General features: G+C 47.2%; 1 protein-coding gene across 1 annotated transcript; it reads right to left on the reverse strand.

Annotated features, from left to right (window-relative positions):
- Positions 1–16,487: 16,487 nt before the first annotated feature.
- On the reverse strand, positions 16,488–24,236 carry tmem100a (transmembrane protein 100a). Its single transcript, XM_041777953.1, has 2 exons — positions 24,078–24,236; positions 16,488–17,660 (listed from the first exon to the last, which is right to left on the reverse strand). Exon 2 carries the CDS (start codon positions 17,576–17,578, stop codon positions 17,171–17,173), a length of 408 nt encoding a protein of 135 aa, XP_041633887.1. The 5' UTR covers positions 17,579–17,660; positions 24,078–24,236; the 3' UTR covers positions 16,488–17,170.
- Between the last annotated feature and the right edge of the window lie 348 nt (positions 24,237–24,584).

Genomic DNA, 24,584 nt, shown 5'->3' on the forward strand with positions numbered 1-24,584 from the left:
GAGAGCTGATATTTAGACAGGACCCAGGACAGTAGGGGGCTCCAGAGAGCTGATATTTAGACAGGACCCAGGCCAGTAGGGGGCTCCAGAGAGCTGATATTGAGACAGGACCCAGGCCAGTAGGGGGCTCCAGAGAGCTGATATTTAGACAGGACCCAGGCCAGGAGGGGGCTCCAGAGAGCTGATATTTAGACAGGACCCAGGCCAGTAGGGGGCTCCAGAGAGCTGATATTTAGACAGGACCCAGGACAGTAGGGGGCTCCAGAGAGCTGATATTTAGACAGGACCCAGGCCAGTAGGGGGCTCCAGAGAGCTGATATTGAGACAGGACCCAGGCCAATAGGGGGCTCCAGAGAGCTGTCAGCAGCTGCTCAAAATGTGCAAAGTTTGCCACAACAGTGTCTCTGTTTGGTTTCTTTAAAAGTCCTAATGGATTGCGACAAGCGGGAAGGGCAAACCTGGGGGCGGGGCTTACCCCCCACATGACTTTATGAAGGACAAATCTGAGAACAGCCTTGAAGGCAGGAGATCCTAAACTTCTGGGCCGAGCAGATATCAGTCAGAGGAGCAGCAGACTCTCCTCTCAGCTCCTCTCAGCTCCTCTCTGCTCCTCTCTGCTCCTCTCAGCTCCTATCAGCTCCTCTGAACTCCTCTCTGCTCCTCTCTGCTCCTCTGAACTCCTCTCTGCTCCTCTCTGCTCCTCTGAACTCCTCTCTGATCCTCTGAACTCCTCTCTGCTCCTCTCTGCTCCTCTCTACTCCTCTCAGCTCCTCTCTGCTCCTCTCTGCTCCTCTGAACTCCTCTCCGCTCCTCTCTGCTCCTTTCTGCTCCTCTGAACTCCTCTCTGCTCCTCTGAACTCGTCTCTGCTCCTCTCTGCTCCTCTGAACTCCTCTCAGCTCCTCTGAACTCCTCTCTGCTCCTCTCAGCTCCTCTGAACTCCTCTCTGCTCCTCTGAACTCCTCTCCGCTCCTCTGAACTCCTCTCTGCTCCTCTGAACTCCTCTCTGCTCCTCTCTGCTCCTCTCAGCTCCTCTGAACTCCTCTCTGCTCCTCTCAGCTCCTCTGAACTCCTCTCTGCTCCTCTGAACTCCTCTCTGCTCCTCTCTGCTCCTCTGAACTCCTCTCTGCTCCTCTCTGCTCCTCTGAACTCCTCTCTGCTCCTCTGAACTCCTCTCTGATCCTCTCAGGTCCTCTGAACTCCTCTCAGCTCCTCTGAACTCCTCTCTGCTCCTCTGAACTCCTCTCTGCTCCTCTCTGCTCCTCTCAGCTCCTCTGAACTCCTCTCTGCTCCTCTCAGCTCCTCTGAACTCCTCTCTGCTCCTCTCTGCTCCTCTCAGCTCCTCTGAACTCCTCTCTGCTCCTCTCAGCTCCTCTGAACTCCTCTCTGCTCCTCTGAACTCCTCTCTGCTCCTCTCTGCTCCTCTGAACTCCTCTCTGCTCCTCTCTGCTCCTCTCTGCTCCTCTGAACTCCTCTCTGCTCCTCTGAACTCCTCTCTGATCCTCTCAGGTCCTCTGAACTCCTCTCAGCTCCTCTGAACTCCTCTCTGCTCCTCTGAACTCCTCTCTGCTCCTCTCTGCTCCTCTCTGCTCCTCTGAACTCCTCTCTGCTCCTCTCTGCTCCTCTGAACTCCTCTCAGCTCCTCTCTGCTCCTCTGAACTCCTCTCTGCTCCTCTCTGCTCCTCTGAACTCCTCTCAGCTCCTCTCTGCTCCTCTGAACTCCTCTCTGCTCCTCTCAGCTCCTCTGAACTCCTCTCAGCTCCTCTGAACTCCTCTCTGCTCCTCTGAACTCCTCTCTGATCCTCTCAGGTCCTCTGAACTCCTCTCAGCTCCTCTGAACTCCTCTCTGCTCCTCTGAACTCCTCTCTGCTCCTCTGAACTCCTCTCTGCTCCTCTCTGCTCCTCTCAGCTCCTCTGAACTCCTCTCTGCTCCTCTCTGCTCCTCTGAACTCCTCTCTGCTCCTCTCTGCTCCTCTCTGCTCCTCTGAACTCCTCTCTGCTCCTCTCTGCTCCTCTGAACTCCTCTCTGCTCCTCTCTGCTCCTCTGAACTCCTCTCTGCTCCTCTCTGGTCCTCTCTGCTCCTCTCTGCTCCTCTGAACTCCTCTCTGCTCCTCTGAACTCCTCTCTGCTCCTCTCTGCTCCTCTCAGCTCCTCTGAACTCCTCTCTGCTCCTCTCTGCTCCTCTGAACTCCTCTCTGCTCCTCTCTGCTCCTCTCTGCTCCTCTGAACTCCTCTCTGCTCCTCTCTGCTCCTCTGAACTCCTCTCTGCTCCTCTCTGCTCCTCTGAACTCCTCTCTGCTCCTCTCTGCTCCTCTCTGCTCCTCTGAACTCCTCTCAGCTCCTCTCAGCTCCTCTCTGTTCCTCTGAACTCCTCTCTGCTCCTCTCTGCTCCTCTGAACTCCTCTCTGCTCCTCTCTGCTCCTCTGAACTCCTCTCTGCTCCTCTCTGCTCCTCTGAACTCCTCTCTGCTCCTCTCTGCTCCTCTGAACTCCTCTCAGCTCCTCTCTGCTCCTCTCTGTTCCTCTGAACTCCTCTCAGCTCCTCTCTGCTCCTCTGAACTCCTCTCAGCTCCTCTCTGCTCCTCTGAACTCCTCTCTGCTCCTCTCTGCTCCTCTGAACTCCTCTCTGCTCCTCTCTGGTCCTCTCTGCTCCTCTCTGCTCCTCTGAACTCCTCTCAGCTCCTCTCTGCTCCTCTGAACTCCTCTCTGCTCCTCTCTGCTCCTCTGAACTCCTCTCTGCTCCTCTCTGCTCCTCTGAACTCCTCTCTGCTCCTCTCTGGTCCTCTCAGCTCCTCTCTGCTCCTCTCTGTTCCTCTGAACTCCTCTCAGCTCCTCTCTGCTCCTCTGAACTCCTCTCTGCTCCTCTCTGCTCCTCTGAACTCCTCTCTGCTCCTCTCTGCTCCTCTGAACTCCTCTCTGCTCCTCTCTGGTCCTCTCTGCTCCTCTCTGCTCCTCTGAACTCCTCTCTGCTCCTCTCTGCTCCTCTCTGCTCCTCTGAACTCCTCTCAGCTCCTCTCAGCTCCTCTCTGTTCCTCTGAACTCCTCTCTGCTCCTCTCTGCTCCTCTGAACTCCTCTCTGCTCCTCTCTGCTCCTCTGAACTCCTCTCTGCTCCTCTCTGCTCCTCTGAACTCCTCTCAGCTCCTCTCTGCTCCTCTCTGTTCCTCTGAACTCCTCCCAGCTCCTCTCTGCTCCTCTGAACTCCTCTCAGCTCCTCTCTGCTCCTCTGAACTCCTCTCTGCTCCTCTCTGCTCCTCTGAACTCCTCTCAGCTCCTCTGAACTCCTCTCTGCTCCTCTGAACTCCTCTCTGCTCCTCTCTGCTCCTCTCTGCTCCTCTGAACTCCTCTCTGCTCCTCTGAACTCCTCTCTGCTCCTCTCTGCTCCTCTGAACTCCTCTCTGCTCCTCTCAGTTCCTCTGAACTCCTCTCAGCTTCTCTCTGCTCCTCTCTGCTCCTCTGAACTCGTCTCTGCTCCTCTGAACTTCTCTCTGCTCCTCTCAGCTCCTCTGAACTCCTCTCCGCTCCTCTCTGCTCCTCTGAACTCCTCTCCGCTCCTCTCTGCTCCTCTGAACTCCTCTCTGCTCCTCTCTGCTCCTCTGAACTCCTCTCTGATCCTCTCAGCTCCTCTGAACTCCTCTCTGCTCCTCTCTGCTCCTCTCAGCTCCTCTGAACTCCTCTCCGCTCCTCTCTGCTCCTCTCTGCTCCTCTGAACTCCTCTCTGCTCCTCTCTGCTCCTCTGAACTCCTCTCAGCTCCTCTGAACTCCTCTCAGCTCCTCTGAACTTCTCTCTGCTCCTCTGAACTCCTCTCTGCTCCTCTGAACTCCTCTCTGCTCCTCTCTGCTCCTCTCAGCTCCTCTCTGCTCCTCTCTGCTCCTCTGTGCTCCTCTGAACTCCTCTCCGTTCCTCTCTGCTCCTCTCTGCTCCTCTGAACTCCTCTCAGCTCCTCTCTGGTCCTCTCTGCTCCTCTGAACTCCTCTCAGCTCCTCTCTGCTCCTCTCCTCGGTCTCCTGGTTGTGTAACAGCACCTCCTCTCTGACCTCATGGAACATCTCTGCAGACCAGGATCAGGTTCTCCTCATGGCCTCCCTGCTCCGCTGACCTCTGACCTACAGACCAAACCCAGTATTCCCCTCCGGCCCCGAGAGGCAGACGATCTGTTCCGGTCTGAAGCAGCAACAATGGCTGAAACCAGAGCCGTGTGGTTGTGTAAGCATGACTGAGGACTTCTCTGACACGGACCGGTCTGAGGGTTTCTCCTTGGCTCCATATTTCTGTTCTCTACAGAGACACAGAGACCAGATTTACAGCCCTCTAAACCGTAAACCCTCCTGGGTGAGCTCAGAGTGATGGGACAGCATGTCTCAGCTACAACCACCACAAACATCTCATCCTTTATTTCAGCATTCAGGAGTGAAAACAGGACGTGTTTGTGGTTCTTATGAGTATTTAGGATGTTTGAGGGCCTGAGGTCAGCGCTGAGGTCAGGATGTTTCTGATCTCTGCAGACTCAACGCCCCAGATCCACATGAAGAATTTAAAAGCACCCTGAGAGTCTTCCTCCTCCTGTCTCTGGTCTCCAGGTCTCTGCGGGTCCAGTGGAGGCGCCCGGACTGCCTGGCTCCAGAGTCCAGCCCTGGCAGAGATCTCAGTGTCAGATATGAGCAGGAGAAACCCCACCCAGAGGCCCGAGGTACACAGAGACACCCCGATCACATCCTCAGCCCGCCACAACACAAACATCCTCAGCCTGCTGCTGTTTTTAGAGCTCTAAATCTGCAGACACTGACAAGCAGGTACACAGAGACGGGGGCGTCTGTGTCTGAGGGGGGGCCGGACTGTAGAGACCCTGAGGAGGATTATTGTGACTCTGAACCTTTAGAGCTCTCATCCACACCAGAGACACACCTCGCTCCTCGTCCCTGTAAGAACAGGAAATAAAGAGGGCAGTAACGCTTCTGTAAAGGCGTGCACTGTCTCAATGTCTCCGTGGTTACGGTGGCGTTTGAGTGACAGCCCCGTTTTGGTCCTTGTGAAGAGGAAACGGCGAGCTCAGGGAGGAGTCGGTGTTCCCACACCCAGAAGAAGAGACGCTCAGACACAAACAGCGGGGAAGGTTCAGGAAGGAAACGAGCCGTCTTTATCAGATCTGAACGACCCTCCAGCCTGTCCGTCACACCGCCATCTGACAGCTCAGGCCACGCCCACCAACACCCTGCTCCTTCTTCTTCCACATCTTCATCCTCTCAGTTTTTACTCTGATTTTCTTCTCTCTCTTTACTGGTTTATTTGTCTTCCTTCCTTCTCCCTCGTCTATGGTCCTGGTTATTTCTCCATTTGGTGTTTTTGTTCCACTTTTATAATAGAGCTGATTATTCACGCTGCACGGGGGTCATGCAGGGGTCCTGCAGGAATATGGGGTCCCGGGGCCGTTGTGGAGAGCCATCAGGTCCCTGTAGAACCAAAGTGGGGCACGCTCCCGGTGCGTGTCTGTCTGCAGCAGGGTTGTCTCTTATCTCTGACGCTGGTGTGGGCGGGGTCTCGAGGTGCTCGTGGTTCTGTTGGCCTCTTCTGCCAGGACCTCCAGCACGCCTCGGGATGGTCTGAGGTCATGGCTCTCTGCCTGAAAATGATGGATTGATCGCTCTGGATGGGGAGCGAGTCTCCACCTCAGGTGAAGGACTTCAAGTATCCCAGGGTCTGCAGTGTCAGCAGTACTGTAGGAGTTCTACCAAACCCACATGGACTCTGGGTAATGACTGAAAGCATGAGATCCCGGGTTCATGCGGCTGACATGAGAGTCCTCAGGAGGGCGTCTGGGCTCAGAGAGAGGCTGAGGAACACCCAGAGGAAGCTCAGAGCAGAGCCAGGCTTCTTCACACCAAAAGGAGCCAGTTGAGGTGGTTCGGGCATCAGGATGTCCGCTACTCACCTCCCTGTGGAGGTCTTCCAGGCTGAGTGGAGACCCCAGGGAGGACACAGAACTCGCTGGAGGGATTATATATCCGGTGTGGTCCTCGGCACCTCCAGGGGGATTTGGAAAGTGTTGCTGAGGAGAGGCGAGTCTGGGTGGACTTGTTGGGCCTGCTACCAGCATGACTCTACCCTGGATAAGAGGAAGGTGACAGTTTTTAGTGTTTCCCTCCATGTGTTCTTGTTTCCTAATAAATATTTTCTCATGCTTCCTGTTTTATTTTGAAGGTCTTGATCCCTAAAGTCCTCTGTCTGTCTCACCTGTGCTGGTCTGGTCTGGTTTCTGACTTTCCCTCTTTGTTGGTTCTTTCTGTGTCTCCTTGTGCGTTCTCTCCCTAAGTTTGGATGTCAGTTTGCGTGTATTTTTGATTTAGCAGCGTTAATAAAACCTGAAAACTGATGAGAAGAGTAAAACCTAAAGTCTACAGTCAGGCGGTCTCTGCCTCTGCAGACGTCAGGAGTGAAACCAGTCAGATCCAGTAAAGAGCTCTGAGTCCTTTAAGGAGTGGGGATTAACAAACTTCATGCACATGTTGTTTGCATTAGCAGAACGAATGCTGCAGCTGCTGCTGACGTCAGCGTGCTGATACTGATGGAAACGAGAAATATAATAGCACTCAGCTTTATTAGGATTCCTTCTGTGGGAAGATTTAAGAATTTAAACACAATAAAACCCTGAAATGTGCTGCAGAACAGCCACTACACATGCAAAGACATGCCAAAGGAAGGGTTGGTCCCTTCAGCTTTCAGACGTATCTGATATGAATGCAGGACGGGCTGAGTCTGAGGACATACGGTTATTTTACTGAACTGTAAGTGGAGTCAGAGTGGCATCAGAACAGGTCACTAGAGGGGGGCAGCAGCAGGGTTAGCTGTCCTATGAACACTTTACATGCTGAAAAGTGAGAGGGCAGAGCTGCTGTGGTCTCTGGATGAATCGTTTCTGCAGACCTCTCAGCTAGAAACAAACTCGACATAAACTCTGTCAGAGGCGATAAACACGGCTCCTCTGGACAGACCATCCTCCTCTCTGCAGAGGCATAAATCTCTGACAGTGACGACGTGAACCCTGAGAGTCCTCCAGCTGTTTCAGCCCACTGATTTCACATTCACACCCAATCCACCCAGCAGGGAGCCGTTAAACGCCCTCCTCGCCATTGTCTGGCCTACGTCATCGCAGCAGCGAGTGGAGGAATGTCCACGGCTGATAAACCCACAGTTCCATCACAACACCCCGCCCCCACAGGGCTGTGTTCACTCTCAGTGGGATGGGGGGTCAGGGTTCGCTTGTTGATGAGGATGGAGGGCAGTGACCCGGAGCTTCATGAGGACGACGCTCTGATGTAAAAACACGAGCCTAAACATGAGGATGGAGGAGAGTGAATGATGGTTGTTATTGTTAAACCTGCAGGACGCTTCATGTGCACGCTCTAAGCTGCACATCTAACCATCAACATGATGGAGGAGGGTTCCAGAACACCAGAACGAGGGGAGGAGGGTTCCAGAACACCAGAACGAGGGGAGGAGGGTTCCAGAACACCAGAACGAGGGGAGGAGGGTTCCAGAACACCAGAACGAGGGGAGGAGGGTTCCAGAACACCAGAACGAGGGGAGGAGGGTTCCAGGTGAAAACATGGCTCTGTGGTAGCTGGACGTGTTTATAAAACTTCAGCACACTCAGCCTTTTGACTTCATCTGGTCTGATTTGAACTCCTTTAGTTAATTTTGAATATAATGATTTCTAGCAGCACAGCTCTAAACTTTGATATTTGTGGTATAAACTGTTCTAGACTGGATATATTCACATAGTAACGAACTGTTAGGACTCTAAAGGTTTCTGTAGTCCATCAGGATCTGGTCTGACCGCCTTAGCATCATTAAGATGTAGTTATAGAAAGGCCTTTACAGCCCCGCCCACCAAGTCAGGTACAGGTGTCTGTGGAAGCTATTTTGGTGTGTAGCGTTCTGAACCATGCCAAACCGTACTCAATCAAACCGGACCACCTGGTGGAAACGCGGCTTAACGGCAGAGGAACGGCGAGGAACACTCCAGCCTAATGACGTCACCTGAAACATGGCCGCCTCCTGGGGACTTTATTAACTCAAATTTACAACAAGGCAAATATCGGTGCAGCGATGGCTGAGTGGTTTAAGCCACGCCCCATTTCTGGCATGCCCCGCCCTTACTCTCTCACCCTTGTTTCTGACTCTCTCCTCCGTCCTCCTCTGTCAATAAAAAACTACAAATAAATGTTAAAAAGTCAGATTCCGGTTTACACCTGAGGGTCACGGCTATCCAGTCAGGTGAACTTCTGAGTTCTACCTCCGTACTCGAGCACGGTTACCTTCATTCTGCTAACGGTACTCGAGTTCACACAGATGACCTAAGCTGCACTTTGGGGTCCAGTATTCTTGGATCCAGGCCCAGGATCCTGATGTGGATCCAGTCTTAAAGAGTAGAAGTTCTGACCTGTGCTGACAGTGAAAGTCTGTTTTATAAACGTGAGTTTTTCTAACAGAACAGGAGATTCTGGATTCAGATTAGAGTGTTTTTACTTCAATAAGAGAACAGCTGTTTTATATTCCACTAATGCAGAGTCACTGAACAGTTAATAAGAAGAGTAGAGGTTAAATCAGCCGCTCCTCCTCTGGTCAGGTCTCCTCTCTGCTCCAAGGACGACTCTGAGAGTTTTTCTACGTCTGTGAACGGAGTCAATAATTTGAAGGGCTGTGAGGAGGAAATGAGAAGGTGTGTCTGACATGCCCGCGGAGGTCAGCGAACAAACACAATGATGTCATGGGAAGTGGATTCTTCACAGCGCTCAGTTTCCTTTTCAGTGAACAGCTGAGAGAGAGGAGGAGAAGGTCTCGGTCTGAAACTAAGGGGCCTTATTTTATTCTAAGGGTTTATTCTGAGGCCTAATAATGCCTCAGGCTCTACGTCTCAGATGTTTCTGGTGAACCAGGGCCTCCCTACGTAGATGAATCATCTTTCTATCTGTGTGCAGATATTTAGAAAAGCTCTGGTGATGATTTCCTCCCTCGTTCTCCTGCAGCTCAAAGCGTCCCGTCTGAAAGCGTCCCATCACCAGATCAGTGCGCTGACACAGTAACATGCTTCCTCCAGATGTTTAGTCATGATTCACAAAGGCACATCTGCTCTGACGGAGGTCTAAAAACCATCAGATCTGCAGCAGATTTTCATTTCCTAAACTTTAATTCTTCACCTCATTAAAACAGAATCCCTCCTGCAGACAGGAGGATCATGGGAGCTGACACATCCAGCGTGCGTGCAATCGTCTTTAACGTCTGAAACACAAACGTGCGTCAGAGCAGTCAGATCGAATCTCCGTCCTGAGAGGAGACAAACAAGCGCCTGTGCTCACATATGGACGTGATCATGACTCTGGGTGTTAGCGCTCCTCTAGCTCTGACGTTTCTCTGCTGACCACAAACTTTCAGATGTTCAAGCAAACAACGCCCACAACAGCAGGACGCCACGGTTTCTACAGCGCTCTGCAGGCTCCTCAGACGTTTACAGAACAGTTTAGAGGGTCAAAGACCAAATATATTCATCAGTGAGGATGATGAAGGGTCAAAGACCAAATATATTCATCAGTGAGGATGATGAAGGGTCAAAGACCAAATATATTCATCAGTGAGGATGATGAAGGGTCAAAGACCAAATATATTCATCAGTGAGGATGATGAAGGGTCAAAGACCAAATATATTCATCAGTGAGGATGATGAAGGGTCAAAGACCAAATATATTCATCAGTGAGGATGATGAAGGGTCAAAGATCAAATATATTCATCAGTGAGGATGATGAAGGGTCAAAGACCAAATATATTCATCAGTGAGGATGATGAAGGGTCAAAGACCAAATATATTCATCAGTGAGGATGATGAAGGGTCAAAGATGAAATATATTCATCAGTGAGGATGATGAAGGGTCAAAGATGAAATATATTCATCAGTGAGGATGATGAAGGGTCAAAGACCAAAAATATTCATCAGTGAGGATGATGAAGGGTCAATATTCAAATATATTCATCAGTGAGGATGATGAAGGGTCAATATCCAAATATATTCATCAGTGAGGATGATGAAGGGTCAAAGATCAAATATATTCATCAGTGAGGATGATGAAGGGTCAAAGACCAAATATATTCATCAGTGAGGATGATGAAGGGTCAATATCCAAATATATTCATCAGTGAGGATGATGAAGGGTCAAAGATGAAATATATTCATCAGTGAGGATGATGAAGGGTCAAAGATGAAATATATTCATCAGTGAGGATGATGAAGGGTCAAAGATCAAATATATTCATCAGTGAGGATGATGAAGGGTCAATAATCAAATATATTCATCAGTGAGGATGATGAAGGGTCAATATTCAAATATATTCATCAGTGAGGATGATGAAGGGTCAAAGATCAAATATATTCATCAGTGAGGATGATGAAGGGTCAAAGATCAAATATATTCATCAGTGAGGATGATGAAGGGTCAAAGATCAAATATATTCATCAGTGAGGATGATGAAGGGTCAATAATCAAATATATTCATCAGTGAGGATGATGAAGGGTCAATAATCAAATATATTCATCAGTGAGGATGATGAAGGGTCAAAGATCAAATATATTCATCAGTGAGGATGATGAAGGGTCAAAGACCAAATATATTCATCAGTGAGGATGATGAAGGGTCAAAGATCAAATATATTCATCAGTGAGGATGATGAAGGGTCAAAGATCAAATATATTCATCAGTGAGGATGATGAAGGGTCAAAGACCAAATATATTCATCAGTGAGGATGATGAAGGGTCAAAGATGAAATATATTCATCAGTGAGGATGATGAAGGGTCAAAGATCAAATATATTCATCAGTGAGGATGATGAAGGGTCAAAGACCAAATATATTCATCAGTGAGGATGATGAAGGGTCAATATCCAAATATATTCATCAGTGAGGATGATGAAGGGTCAAAGATGAAATATATTCATCAGTGAGGATGATGAAGGGTCAAAGATGAAATATATTCATCAGTGAGGATGATGAAGGGTCAAAGACCAAAAATATTCATCAGTGAGGATGATGAAGGGTCAATATTCAAATATATTCATCAGTGAGGATGATGAAGGGTCAAAGACCAAATATATTCATCAGTGAGGATGATGAAGGGTCAATATCCAAATATATTCATCAGTGAGGATGATGAAGGGTCAAAGATCAAATATATTCATCAGTGAGGATGATGAAGGGTCAATAATCAAATATATTCATCAGTGAGGATGATGAAGGGTCAATAATCAAATATATTCATCAGTGAGGATGATGAAGGGTCAAAGATCAAATATATTCATCAGTGAGGATGATGAAGGGTCAATAATCAAATATATTCATCAGTGAGGATGATGAAGGGTCAAAGATCAAATATATTCATCAGTGAGGATGATGAAGGGTCAAAGATGAAATATATTCATCAGTGAGGATGATGAAGGGTCAATAATCAAATATATTCATCAGTGAGGATGATGAAGGGTCAATAATCAAATATATTCATCAGTGAGGATGATGAAGGGTCAATAATCAAATATATTCATCAGTGAGGATGATGAAGGGTCAATAATCAAATATATTCATCAGTGAGGATGATGAAGGGTCAAAGACCAAATATATTCATCAGTGAGGATGATGAAGGATCAATAATCAAATATATTCATCAGTGAGGATGATGAAGGATCAATAATCAAATATATTCATCAGTGAGGATGATGAAGGGTCAAAGATCAAATATATTCATCAGTGAGGATGATGAAGGGTCAAAGATCAAATATATTCATCAGTGAGGATGATGAAGGGTCAAAGATCAAATATATTCATCAGTGAGGATGATGAAGGGTCAATAATCAAATATATTCATCAGTGAGGATGATGAAGGGTCAAAGACCAAATATATTCATCAGTGAGGATGATGAAGGGTCAAAGATCAAATATATTCATCAGTGAGGATGATGAAGGGTCAAAGATCAAATATATTCCTCAGTGAGGATGATGAAGGGTCAATAATCAAATATATTCATCAGTGAGGATGATGAAGGGTCAAAGATCAAATATATTCATCAGTGAGGATGATGAAGGGTCAATAATCAAATATATTCATCAGTGAGGATGATGAAGGGTCAAAGACCAAATATATTCATCAGTGAGGATGATGAAGGGTCAAAGATCAAATATATTCATCAGTGAGGATGATGAAGGGTCAAAGATCAAATATATTCATCAGTGAGGATGATGAAGGGTCAAAGATCAAATATATTCATCAGTGAGGATGATGAAGGGTCAAAGATGAAATATATTCATCAGTGAGGATGATGAAGGGTCAAAGATGAAATATATTCATCAGTGAGGATGATGAAGGGTCAAAGATGAAATATATTCATCAGTGAGGATGATGAAGGGTCAAAGATGAAATATATTCATCAGTGAGGATGATGAAGGGTCAAAGATGAAATATATTCATCAGTGAGGATGATGAAGGGTCAAAGATGAAATATATTCATCAGTGAGGATGATGAAGGGTCAAAGATGAAATATATTCATCAGTGAGGATGATGAAGGGTCAAAGATCAAATATATTCATCAGTGAGGATGATGAAGGGTCAATAATCAAATATATTCATCAGTGAGGATGATGAAGGGTCAAAGATCAAATATATTCATCAGTGAGGATGATGAAGGGTCAAAGATCAAATATATTCATCAGTGAGGATGATGAAGGGTCAAAGATCAAATATATTCATCAGTGAGGATGATGAAGGGTCAATAATCAAATATATTCATCAGTGAGGATGATGAAGGGTCAAAGATCAAATATATTCATCAGTGAGGATGATGAAGGGTCAATATTCAAATATATTCATCAGTGAGGATGATGAAGGGTCAAAGATCAAATATATTCCTCAGTGAGGATGATGAAGGGTCAAAGATCAAATATATTCATCAGTGAGGATGATGAAGGGTCAATATTCAAATATATTCATCAGTGAGGATGATGAAGGGTCAAAGATCAAATATATTCATCAGTGAGGATGATGAAGGGTCAAAGATCAAATATATTCCTCAGTGAGGATGATGAAGGGTCAAAGATCAAATATATTCATCAGTGAGGATGATGAAGGGTCAATAATCAAATATATTCATCAGTGAGGATGATGAAGGGTCAATAATCAAATATATTCATCAGTGAGGATGATGAAGGGTCAAAGATCAAATATATTCATCAGTGAGGATGATGAAGGGTCAATATTCAAATATATTCATCAGTGAGGATGATGAAGGGTCAAAGATCAAATATATTCCTCAGTGAGGATGATGAAGAGTCAAAGATCAAATATATTCCTCAGTGAGGATGATGAAGGGTCAAAGATCAAATATATTCCTCAGTGAGGATGATGAAGGGTCAAAGATCAAATATATTCCTCAGTGAGGATGATGAAGGTTTCTCTGTGGTCTGCAGTCGAGGAGTGAAATGTCAGGATTTGTGCTTTGGTTTGATTGGATATTCTAATAAAAACAGATGGATGTGTTCATGTGTGTATATTTTATAAAATGATCTGTTCTGGGGTGTTTGGCTGGAAAGCCAACCCTCTGTGCTGCAGATCATGGGTGTAAAAACTAGATAGGAAAAACTAGGAAAAGGTGTGCCCAGGAGAGATCAGGATCCTGAAAATCACCTGGATCAGGCTCAGAGACCAGCATCTGTAGAGGCTGCAAAAACCAGAACAGATCTTTAGGACTGTGGAGGTTTGATTGTTGTGAGATGTAATCATCACGACTAAAACCGAAAATAGAATATATATGAGAATTTATACGGTTTCAGGTTTTTGAAGTAAATCTTCTGAATTTTTTTTTTTTTGAAAGGATCTTTTTAGATGCACCTGAAAAAACAAAAATCTCAGAATAAGAACGCTGAAACTGTCCAGCATTGATCCTGGATCCTAACTGGTCTGTTTACTGGTCAGTCTGACTCTGAAATGATCCATACTGGCTCCAAAAACCCTGATTGGGACCCCCTACCCTTCATTTTTCTGTCCTTTATGTATCATCTGTCAGATCTTTAGTTCTCCCTCCCTACAGTCCTTCTCTGACCTCCAGTCCTCCAAACAGGACTGATGGTTTCGGTCCAACCCTAACTCCAGGACCAGGTCCCTCTGAGAGCTCAGGGAGTTGAACTCTGAATCTTCTCAGACTTCTTCTTACGCCTCCTCAGACTCTGAGGTGTCAGATTTAACTGTGAGCGTTCCTCCGCCGTGGACTGGCGTCCTTGTTGTTTATTGATAAACCAGCCGGCAGCGTGGCCCTGCGTGGAATGACAACCACGTGAGGCACAGAAAGTGACGCACGCGGCCCCGGCAGGAGGTGCCGTCCGTGTGTAGAGAGGCTAAAGACGCCGGCCCGGAGCACCTGTCAAACTTCATATCAAGTCACCCGTTTTTCCAGCTCTAACCCGAGACGCAGGCAGGAGACGCCTGGGGGTGTCAGGTGTCCCATAAAGGTGTTACCGTTCTGATCCGGGCCTATAGCTGCTGGTGATCTCCCTAAAGTCTGTTGTAGGTTCTCCTCTGATGCAAAGAAAACCATTTAGTTGTAGTGTCTGGTGTCACATAGCAACGCAAATGCTGCCTATAAATACACTTCCACGTCCAGACTATTTTAGACCCAGCGGGGTCAAACAGGAGAGTTCAACTTCCTTTACCACCCAGAATTCAGATCCTGGAGCGTGGAATTATGGGAGAATCCAGGAGGAGGAAGGAGGCTATGGTTATGGAGAACATCAGAGAAACATGATCAGATAAATATGATAACAACAGAGAGGAGGTTAAGGGCTGTTCATCAGTCCTCAGAGACCGTTACTATGACTTTAAAACTGCAGAATCCATTTTTGAGTTCTAGGTTTGAAAACTCAAACATGGGAGTAGACCTGACAAAATACTCCAGTAGTGCTGCAAACAAATGCAGACGTTAAATCTGAACACTAACAACACTCTCTTACAAAAGACAGTTACATCATACAAGCTGTAGATCTCTGTCAGAGGAACAAGATTATCCTCCAGAATTTATTTTACTCTCAGCATTTACAAGCCTCCAGAGCCAACTGCTGAGAAGCATCCCCACAGCATGATGCTGCTGAGAAGCATCCCCACAGCGTGATGCTGCTGAGAAGCATCCCCACAGCACCATGCTGCTGAGAAGCATCCCCACAGCATGATGCTGCTGAGAAGCATCCCCACAGCATGATGCTGCTGAGAAGCATCCCCACAGCACCATGCTGCTGAGAAGCATCCCCACAGCACCATGCTGCTGAGAAGCATCCCCACAGCATGATGCTGCTGAGAAGCATCCCCACAGCGTGATGCTGCTGAGAAGATCCCCACAGCATGATGCTGCTGAGAAGCATCCCCACAGCGTGATGCTGCTGAGAAGCATCCCCACAGCGTGATGCTGCTGAGAAGATCCCCACAGCATGATGCTGCTGAGAAGCATCCCCACAGCATGATGCTGCTGAGAAGCATCCCTACAGCACCATGCTGATGAGAAGCATCCCTACAGCACCATGCTGCTGAGAAGCATCCCCGCAGCATGATGCTGCTGAGAAGCATCCCCGCAGCATGATGCTGCTGAGAAGCATCCCCACAGCACCATGCTGCTGAGAAGCATCCCCACAGCATGATGCTGCTGAGAAGCATCCCCACAGCAGGATGCTGCTGAGAAGCATCCCCACAGCATGATGCTGCCACCAGCGTGCTCCACAGTGGGGATGGTGTGTTTGTGGTGATGTCAGTGTTTGGCGTCTTGTCTGATGGTCTCAAAGCTCCATTCTGGTCTCATCAGACCAAAGACCTTTCTTCCTCTTGACCATGGAGTCTCCCACAGTCCTTCTGGTGAACTCTAGTCCAGATTGAATCTGAGTTTTCTTCAACAGCGTCTTTCTCTTTTGGGTGAATGTAACTACTATCCTGGTGTTTTTGTAGACATTTCCATGACTAGTATCTTTATCCCCTCCCCCTCCTGGTTAGCTCCACCCCCACAGTTCCTATCCAGTGTTGGGCTGTCCTGGTTCTTGGAGGGGTATGATGAAGGAGACTACATTATGACCCTTCAGTTTGGAGTAAGCTTTTTAAACGATTGTTGGAAAGTCCAGCAGTGTCGTCTCATCTGTTTTTAAAATTGTGACGATGACTGCTGATGAAGTGAGGAACTACAAAGGTCTCATTTAGAGGGTTGGAGCAGTTGTCTGTCCCGGGCCCTCCTCTCCTCTGTCCATGACGTTTTTATACCTTTTCCTACTTCCTGATCTATGAGGATGAAACAGACCCATGCTGCAGGGATACGATGGTTCTAAAGGAGATACTCTATAGCGGTCTGGGTCCCTGATGTGGACCCAGCCTTAATGCTGAGATAGACCAGGATGGATGGAAACCTCTGTACCAGAGTAAAACACGTTCATCAATGAGTTTATTGATCCTCATGTCGTCCTGTTTACATGCAGACATTAAACAAAGCTACTCTACATTTGTACATGTATTTATACAGTAATTATACAGTAATTATACAGTAATTATGCAGTATTTATACAGTATTTATACAGTATTTATACAGTGTTTATGCAGTAATTATGCAGTATTTATTAGTCTGGACATGGTGTTACTGCCTGATTCATGTGTTTACTAAAAGCCAGATTAACTTGGATTATAATAATGTTAATGCTATGATGCTGCTGGGGGGTTAAAGTGTTAAATATTCCCTTTATGTGTGTTTAATCTGACAGAGTATATGATGAGATCTCCCTGCGCTGTCAGCGTCAGTACCATGCTTCCATTAAAGTTGGATCATCAGAACTTCCTGTGAGTCTTTCTGCAGGAGTCTAAGGCATTAATCAGTCCTGGACTTTAACCACCGTCCCTCCCATTACAATCACTGTAAACCACAGCAGATTAACGGGACGCTTCCTCCTCGCCGCTGCGGCGGTAATTCATCTTAATTGTGAAACATTCCTTCTGGCCGCGTTCCCGGCTCGCCAGATGCTCGCCGTCTGTTTGACAAATAAACTCCTTAAAACGTCTTCAAAGCTCTGAGATCTGGCGTCTGGTTCCTTAAATCCATCTGAAAAAGTCAGAGCCCAGCTGGTCAAGTAAAAATACTCCTCTGGTTCGCCACCAGGGCGGTCTGGCTCTCCCGCCGCCGCTCCTTCTTCCTCTCCAGCCGGATCTTCCAGCAGACGACGCTGGACGCCAGGAGCACCAGCCCGGCCGAGAGGAGCACCAGGCCAAAGTAGGAGATGGTGGATCCGTGAGAGTTGAAGCTGTACGCCACCGCCGTGACCACGATCCCGGCGATGAGGACCACCACGCCGAACGGGACGGTGCAGCGGTAGCAGGACAGCTCCGCCCCGCCGGTGGCCGCGGTCAGCTGGACTTCGTTGACCAGGGGGATGGTCACCGTCCCGTCTCGGGGGGCTGCGGGAGCCTCGTTGTTGTTGGACTTCTCTGGGGTCGCTGGCGTTCTCATGGCGTCCTTGTTAGCTTCCTCTGGCATCGCAGGATGGAGACGCCGTCTGTTCACCAACGGTTCCTCGTGTATCGGCCTCGTTCTCTTCTCCTCGTTAGGGCGTCTGTGTCTGTGGAAGAAAGGAAGCATTCATTAAAGGGCTAGTCCGCCGTTTTTAAGCAGGTCAGTCTGTATGCCGGAGTCCTGATGACCCTCGCTGTAAAAAACAGAGTTTCTGCAGGATTAGCTTCATCAGCACGGAAAAGGCTGCAACGACCGAGAGACCGTGTCCTAACAGTAGTCATCAGACAGAGATCTGGGTCCCTGCTGTAGTCCTCTGAGCCCAAAAAGACCAATCAGAGTGAGGTACGATGGCGAGAATCGACCCCGATTCATTAAGACCCTGCATGCATGAGGACATGACATTCCTACAACACAGAAGAATTTCTGGAATATTTAAAATAATTGTCTGGAATGTCTGAAAATACTGGGAGAATTTCCAATCTAAAGTTTATGGATGTTTTGGGGAATATATGTTGGAATTTTAAAAACATTTTCATGACAATTTTGGAAAATATTTTTGTCCTTTGGAGAGTTTCATTGGAAGATTTTTTGCAGTGGAAATTTTTGGGATTTTCAAAGGGATTATTTAAAATTTGGGGGGATTTTTGGGCAATTCTAAGCAAATTTGGGAAATGTATTTGGGGAATTTATCCAGCAGATGTTGCTTTGAAATTTTAAGGTATTTTTAAGGGAAAATATGAGTTGATTTGGAGAATTTGAGTGCAGCTGGGGAAAAAGGATGTCCCTTAAAATTTCCTAATTTTTGGGGGAAATTTACAGGGAATTTTCTGTCATTTTCATTCTACAATCTGGGAATCTGCTTTAAAATCTGAGAGGGAATTGCTTCGAGATTTTTTTTTTTTTTTTTTCTTTTTTCTATTTACCCATTTTCCACAGACATTTCAGGAAGTTTCTTAGAAATTTTAGAGAATCTGTGTCGGTAGCAGACTCATTTTTGGGCCCAAACTAATCTCTGCTCAAAGACAAAGCTGAAGTTCTGAACTCACCAGACTCTGCTCATAGAAATGCGGCTCAGGTCTCAGGAGGTTAATAAAACAAAGGTCTTCACATGAACCCCCAGGTTTAGAAGCGTTGAATCTGGAAACATCGAACTGTGACTGTCTCCCCACACGTTTCACTGGTTAAATTAAAATATGGTGCTTTTATTTTGAAGTGAAGGAGTAGAAATGTGGTGCTCTGACAGCTCTGAGGTAGTCTGGATGTTTTATCAGTGCACCTCTATCTCCACCAGCTCTGAGGGAGGAAAGGGAGAATCTTCCTGTGGGACACTCCCAGAGCTCAGAGCTCGCTCGATCTAAACAACCAGAGAAACAGAAACAACCCCGACCTCTGTCAGCACACTACCAGGCTGGGTCTGCACGCTGTTAGGACACACTGTGACGGGCATTGTTGGTCCACCTCCGTCTACTGTCATGCTGGGTTAGGAGATCAGCCAGACCTGAGCAGGCCTGTGCACGTCCTGATACTTAATCCTAATCTCATCCCCAGGTTTTTACCCTGTTTCTGGTTACAGACCTGTCCTATCCATCGTTTCCGACGCTCGGATCAGTGAGGATGAGGAGCAGACGCACAGACAGCACTGTGCACTGGACTTCCTGAAGACCACCAGTCTGTTAACAGAGACTACAGTCTGCAGAGTCGTTCACACACTCTGGAGCAGGCTAGCAGCGCCACTTTTAACAGCTTTTCTCCGTCCTCATGTCAACAATCAGACATATAATGTCTGGTAAATTACTCTTGAAGTATTTAGAGACGTTTTCATCCAGTGGGCCTGTGCAGCAGGTAGCTCTGAGAAAAACAGACATAAAGTCAAAAATCCAGGCTAAACCTCAGAACCTGAGGGTGATCAGGTTCTGCTGCATGTCTGACAGAACCTCTCTGACTCCCTCTGGGCTGGGTCGGGCTCCAGGGTAGGGGTGGGGATCCTAGTCTAACTCAGGACCAGGCTGCAGACCACGTCAGGCTGGAGGATCTAACCTCTAGTCGGGCCGGTCCATCCCATGGTGTCTCTGAAAGCGTGCAGCACTGAGGATCACTGAGGACTTTCCGTTTTCTTCTGCACATCTTTGGAAAACGTCAGGGGCTTCAGAGATTCCAGGGACTTCCTGGCATGTTCTGCCGATGTTCAGGAGTGCATGTGTGGAAGCAGCTACAGAAAGACGGTGAGCGAGAACGTCTGCCTGTGGATTTAAAAAGACGCTGCAGCGGGGCGGACCTTTAGAGAGGTGGAAACGCTTTATTCAGAAACAGTGGTTTAAAGATGACAGACAGAAAAATGAGCCTGTCTTCTGCAAAAGCAAGAACGTTACTGCCTTCACCCCCCATTCATCTGAACCAACGACTGTTAGAAACCAGATCTAAACAGCAGGACTCTCTTCTGGAGGATCCAGGCAGTGAAGGGTTAAAGCTGTTGCTCAAACTTTGACTCAGCGCTCCAGGAGAGAAAATCAGACTCTGCAGATGCTTTTTATCAGAAATCAACACCACATTTCACAATCCTCCGGCCCTCTCCAACCCCCCCCACACACACGCCGCTCCACTCGGCCCCGGACGCCTCCTGACCCGGTCGGAGGAGCCGCCCGAATGACGCAGGAGCGCCCGGCCCAGCACGAGCTGAGACATTCCCTGGAGAGCGCAGGATATGACATTACAGAGCGCTCCGTGAAACGCGAGGAGCCTCAAAATCAACGGCAATTTCACAAGCACGCATTCTTGGGCCCCCGTCACGTCTGCTGAGGGGAAACCCGGGATACAGAGTCCGCTTTACTAAATAAACCGCTCCAGACCCCTGGAGGGGGGCGAGAAAGTCTGGAGCAGAGAATATTCTCTGATGGTTGTCAGGATTGTAGAGAAAGCTCTGCTTTAAAAACGACACATGGAGGTCTTTCACTGACTCTCAGGATAGAACACTCTTCATTTCTTATTTCTGACCCAGAATGACGGGAAAACAGAACGCTCCAGTCCAATCAGGATTCTTCCTGTAGGCTCAGAGTTTTACTTACATGTGCTGGGAAAAAACGCATCCTTTCAGCTGCTTTAGTTTTGCTCTTTTAGACGTTTTAACAACCAAAGTAGTCGCCAGGAACACAGATAAGCATTACAGACAGTAACTGTAAGATTAGAACTCAGAACGAGAGTTTACAGGACAGAAAACAAGATTAATGCAGCTTTTTACCCTGGCTTTTATAGGACAGACAGAGCTGAGTCTGAGGAAATCAACACGTCTCATTTTTATCAAAGATTTAAAGCTGGATGCGTTTATTTTTGCTCTTTAACGTCTATATTAATTACAGATAAATTCATTTTCCATTGAGCAACAGTTTTTCTGAGCCTCATAAATCCGTAACCTCGTAAAGCAGATGGATACGCCCGTTTCCTTGTTTCTCACTGGTGAATCCATCGTCAAAGCTCCCGTCTGAACCGTTTGGTTAGAAACGTAAACAAGCAGCAGTAGAGGGGGAGGAGCTTAGCGTGGATGCTGCTGAAGCGCCAAACGTTTCCTGTTGAAGCTTTCTCAGATGTGTGAAACAGATCCATCCGGCGTGTCAGGTTAATAAATGCATCATGTTTAGAAAAAAGCCACCAAGACGGAGCTGCAACGACCGAAGACATTTATGGTTCCTGTGGAGACGCGGGACGTCCCGCACTATGCCCAGTTCTCGTTGGATGATGACATCATTCTAAATTGAGGTTGTCTTTATTTCTCATTAATAAGTCTTTATTCTTGTCATGAAGGAGAAAAGCTGTTTAAAAGCTAGCGCTGCTGAAGCACGTTAGCGTGACTGTTTGTGTTATCAGAAAAATTCAAACAGTTTCTGAAAGCTGAGGAGCTTCACAGCCAGCAGGCGGCTTTAACTGGAACTTCCTCTTTTCTCTCTGAGATTCCAGCATGAATTCCCCGTTTACACTCTCAGCAATGTAAAAAACCGCCACATACCAAAAGTTCAAAGTAGTTTGGAAAAATGGGCTGAAGCACAAACTCACAGCACGTCTCTGGGCCGTTAAAATAAGAAGACAGTCCAGAGTATCAGGATTTAAAGGGTTAAAAATGATGAACTGGTTACTCTCAGAGCAATGAGGACCGACCAGGATGGACACTTTAACCGCTTTTCCTCCTCATGATGTGAAATCCATGTGAGACCCTAAGACCCTCAGAGACCCTCAGAGACCCTCAGAGACCCACAGAGACCCTCAGAGACCCTAAGACCCTCAGAGACCCTCAGAGACCCTCTCTGCAGTGACCCTCAGAGACCCACAGAGACCCTCAGAGACCCTCAGAGACCCTCAGAGACCCACAGAGACCCTCAGAGACCCTCAGAGACCCTCTCTGCAGAGACCCTCAGAGACCCTCAGAGACCCACAGAGACCCTCAGAGACCCTAAGACCCTCAGAGACCCTCAGAGACCCACAGAGACCCTCAGAGACCCTAAGACCCTCAGAGACCCTCAGAGACCCTCTCTGCAGAGACCCTCAGAGACCCTCAGAGACCCACAGAGACCCTCAGAGACCCTCAGAGACCCTCTCTGCAGAGGACAGACCTACATCTGGGTGTTTGTTGTTGCCATGGTGATGTGAGGACGGTTCTGTTTGGCTCTGAAAATAATAAAAATAAGAAGACAGTCCAGAGTATCAGGATTTAAAGGGTTAAAAATGATGAACTGGTTACTCTCAGAGCAATGAGGACCGACCAGGATGGACACTTTAACCGCTTTTCCTCCTCATGATGTGAAATCCATGTGAGACCCTAAGACCCTCAGAGACCCTCAGACACCCTCAGAGACCCTCAGAGACCCACAGAGACCCTCAGAGACCCTCAGAGACCCACAGAGACCCTCAGAGACCCTCAGAGACCCACAGAGACCCACAGAGACCCTCAGAGACCCTCAGAGACCCTCTCTGCAGAGACCCTCAGAGACCCTCAGAGGCCCTCTCTGCAGAGACCCTCAGAGACCCTCAGAGACCCACAGAGACCCTCAGAGACCCTCAGAGACCTACAGAGACCCTCAGAGACCCTCAGAGACCCTCAGAGACCCACAGAGACCCTCAGAGACCCTCAGAGACCCTCTCTGCAGAGGACAGACCTACATCTGGGTGTTTGTTGTTGCCATGGTGATGTGAGGACGGTTCTGTTTGGCTCTGAAAATAATAAAAATAAGAAGACAGTCCAGAGTATCAGGATTTAAAGGGTTAAAAATGATGAACTGGTTACTCTCAGAGCAATGAGGACCGACCAGGATGGACACTTTAACCGCTTTTCCTCCTCATGATGTGAAATCCATGTGAGACCCTAAGACCCTCAGAGACCCTCAGACACCCTCAGAGACCCTCAGAGACCCACAGAGACCCTCAGAGACCCTCAGAGACCCTCAGAGACCCACAGAGACCCTCAGAGACCCTCAGAGACCCACAGAGACCCACAGAGACCCTCAGAGACCCTCAGAGACCCTCTCTGCAGAGAACCCTCAGAGACCCTCAGAGGCCCTCTCTGCAGAGACCCTCAGAGACCCTCAGAGACCCACAGAGACCCTCAGAGACCCTCAGAGACCCTCAGAGACCCACAGAGACCCTCAGAGACCCTCAGAGACCCTCTCTGCAGAGGACAGACCTACATCTGGGTGTTTGTTGTTGCCATGGTGATGTGAGGACGGTTCTGTTTGGCTCTGTCTCTAACGAACCTTTCATGACTCATTAACAGGACAAAAACCCAAACTAGACATGCAGAGGTTTAGTCAGATGGAAAAGGAGGGCTTGTGTGAAAGGAGGCGGTAGAACGGTTCTAGGACCTGATCCAGGGTGGTCAGATTTACAGAGTTTGGTGCTGATGTGGCTGCTTTAGCTTTAAACAGGTTTGCAGCTTTTCTGTGTTTGGTCTAAATTTTAGTGAGGAAACGTGTCGGAGATATTCAGCCCTCATCAATAACTGAAGATATAAAACATTCAAATGAGCCTGAATGGGTTTTTATTATCTGGTAGTAAACTCATCCTGACGTTTCTTTGAATTTGAATTTTATCCTTTAAAGAAACTCAATAAAAGTTAATTTTTCTTTCTGTTTTTTTTTCAAACTAAAGCACAGCATGCCTGTTATTGTGTGAAAATATCACTGAAATTATGGTTTATTTTAGATCCAATAAAGAAAACAGAAACTTTCTAATGTCTGAGTTAATACGGCGCAGACCTTTAATCTAAAAACAGGCTTAAACTGTGTTAAAAGAGCTCATCCAGTAATCCAGCGCCTTAGTAGTAGGTTGATTATTATTTTTATTTTCCATCTTTTATGTCTTTAAAAATCCTCAGCCACAGTGGAACAGATCCTCAAAGCCCAGACTTTATTTAGTTCATGCAGTAAAGACTTTTATTTTGAAAACCAGCCTCTAACCCCAGCCCTTTTTCTGATGGTTGAATTAATGCAGTATAGTACAGTCCCTGGTTTAGCAGCCAAGATTTAAATGTAAAGCTGTTTACCTCCCTGCTGAAGGTCTCCATGTCTCTGCAGCACAAACAAACTTCTCTCTCTCTCTGGACCAGGACTCTTTCTGGGTCTTCTTCTTCTTCTTCGGTGGTAAATGTCGGTAGAACAGACCGAGTCTCCCTGACTCCCCCAGATCAGCCCCCAGGACCAGGACTGAGGGTCGGACTGCCATCCCCATTCAGAAGGACTATTTCAAGTATCGATGACTGAACCGTGAAGCGCGAAACAATGAGGAACCGTGCTACTTCCGGACGAGGATTTCAAAATAAAGCTAGGTTTGCAGCGAGTGTAGATACAGCTAGATTCAAATTCTCTATTTATTTTTGTTTTTTTAAATTTTGAATAAATGAAGCAGAAGTATTTAATTTTATTCTTTAATAGAAACCTGAGTGATAGCCTACACTGATCAAAAACTTTTGTATTTTAGTTCAATAAGAGGAATTGTTCCTTTAAACCTAAAATTTAACAATAAACAACTTAAATGATATATTTTATCATTT

This window comes from Cheilinus undulatus, linkage group 21 (assembly GCF_018320785.1).
Source record: "Cheilinus undulatus linkage group 21, ASM1832078v1, whole genome shotgun sequence".
Lineage (NCBI taxonomy): Eukaryota > Metazoa > Chordata > Actinopteri > Labriformes > Labridae > Cheilinus > Cheilinus undulatus.

Coding starts and splice junctions, on each gene's coding strand:
- tmem100a (XM_041777953.1), bottom strand. CDS start 17,578: ATGCCAGAGGAAGCTAACAAGGACGCCATGAGAACGCCAGCGACCCCA.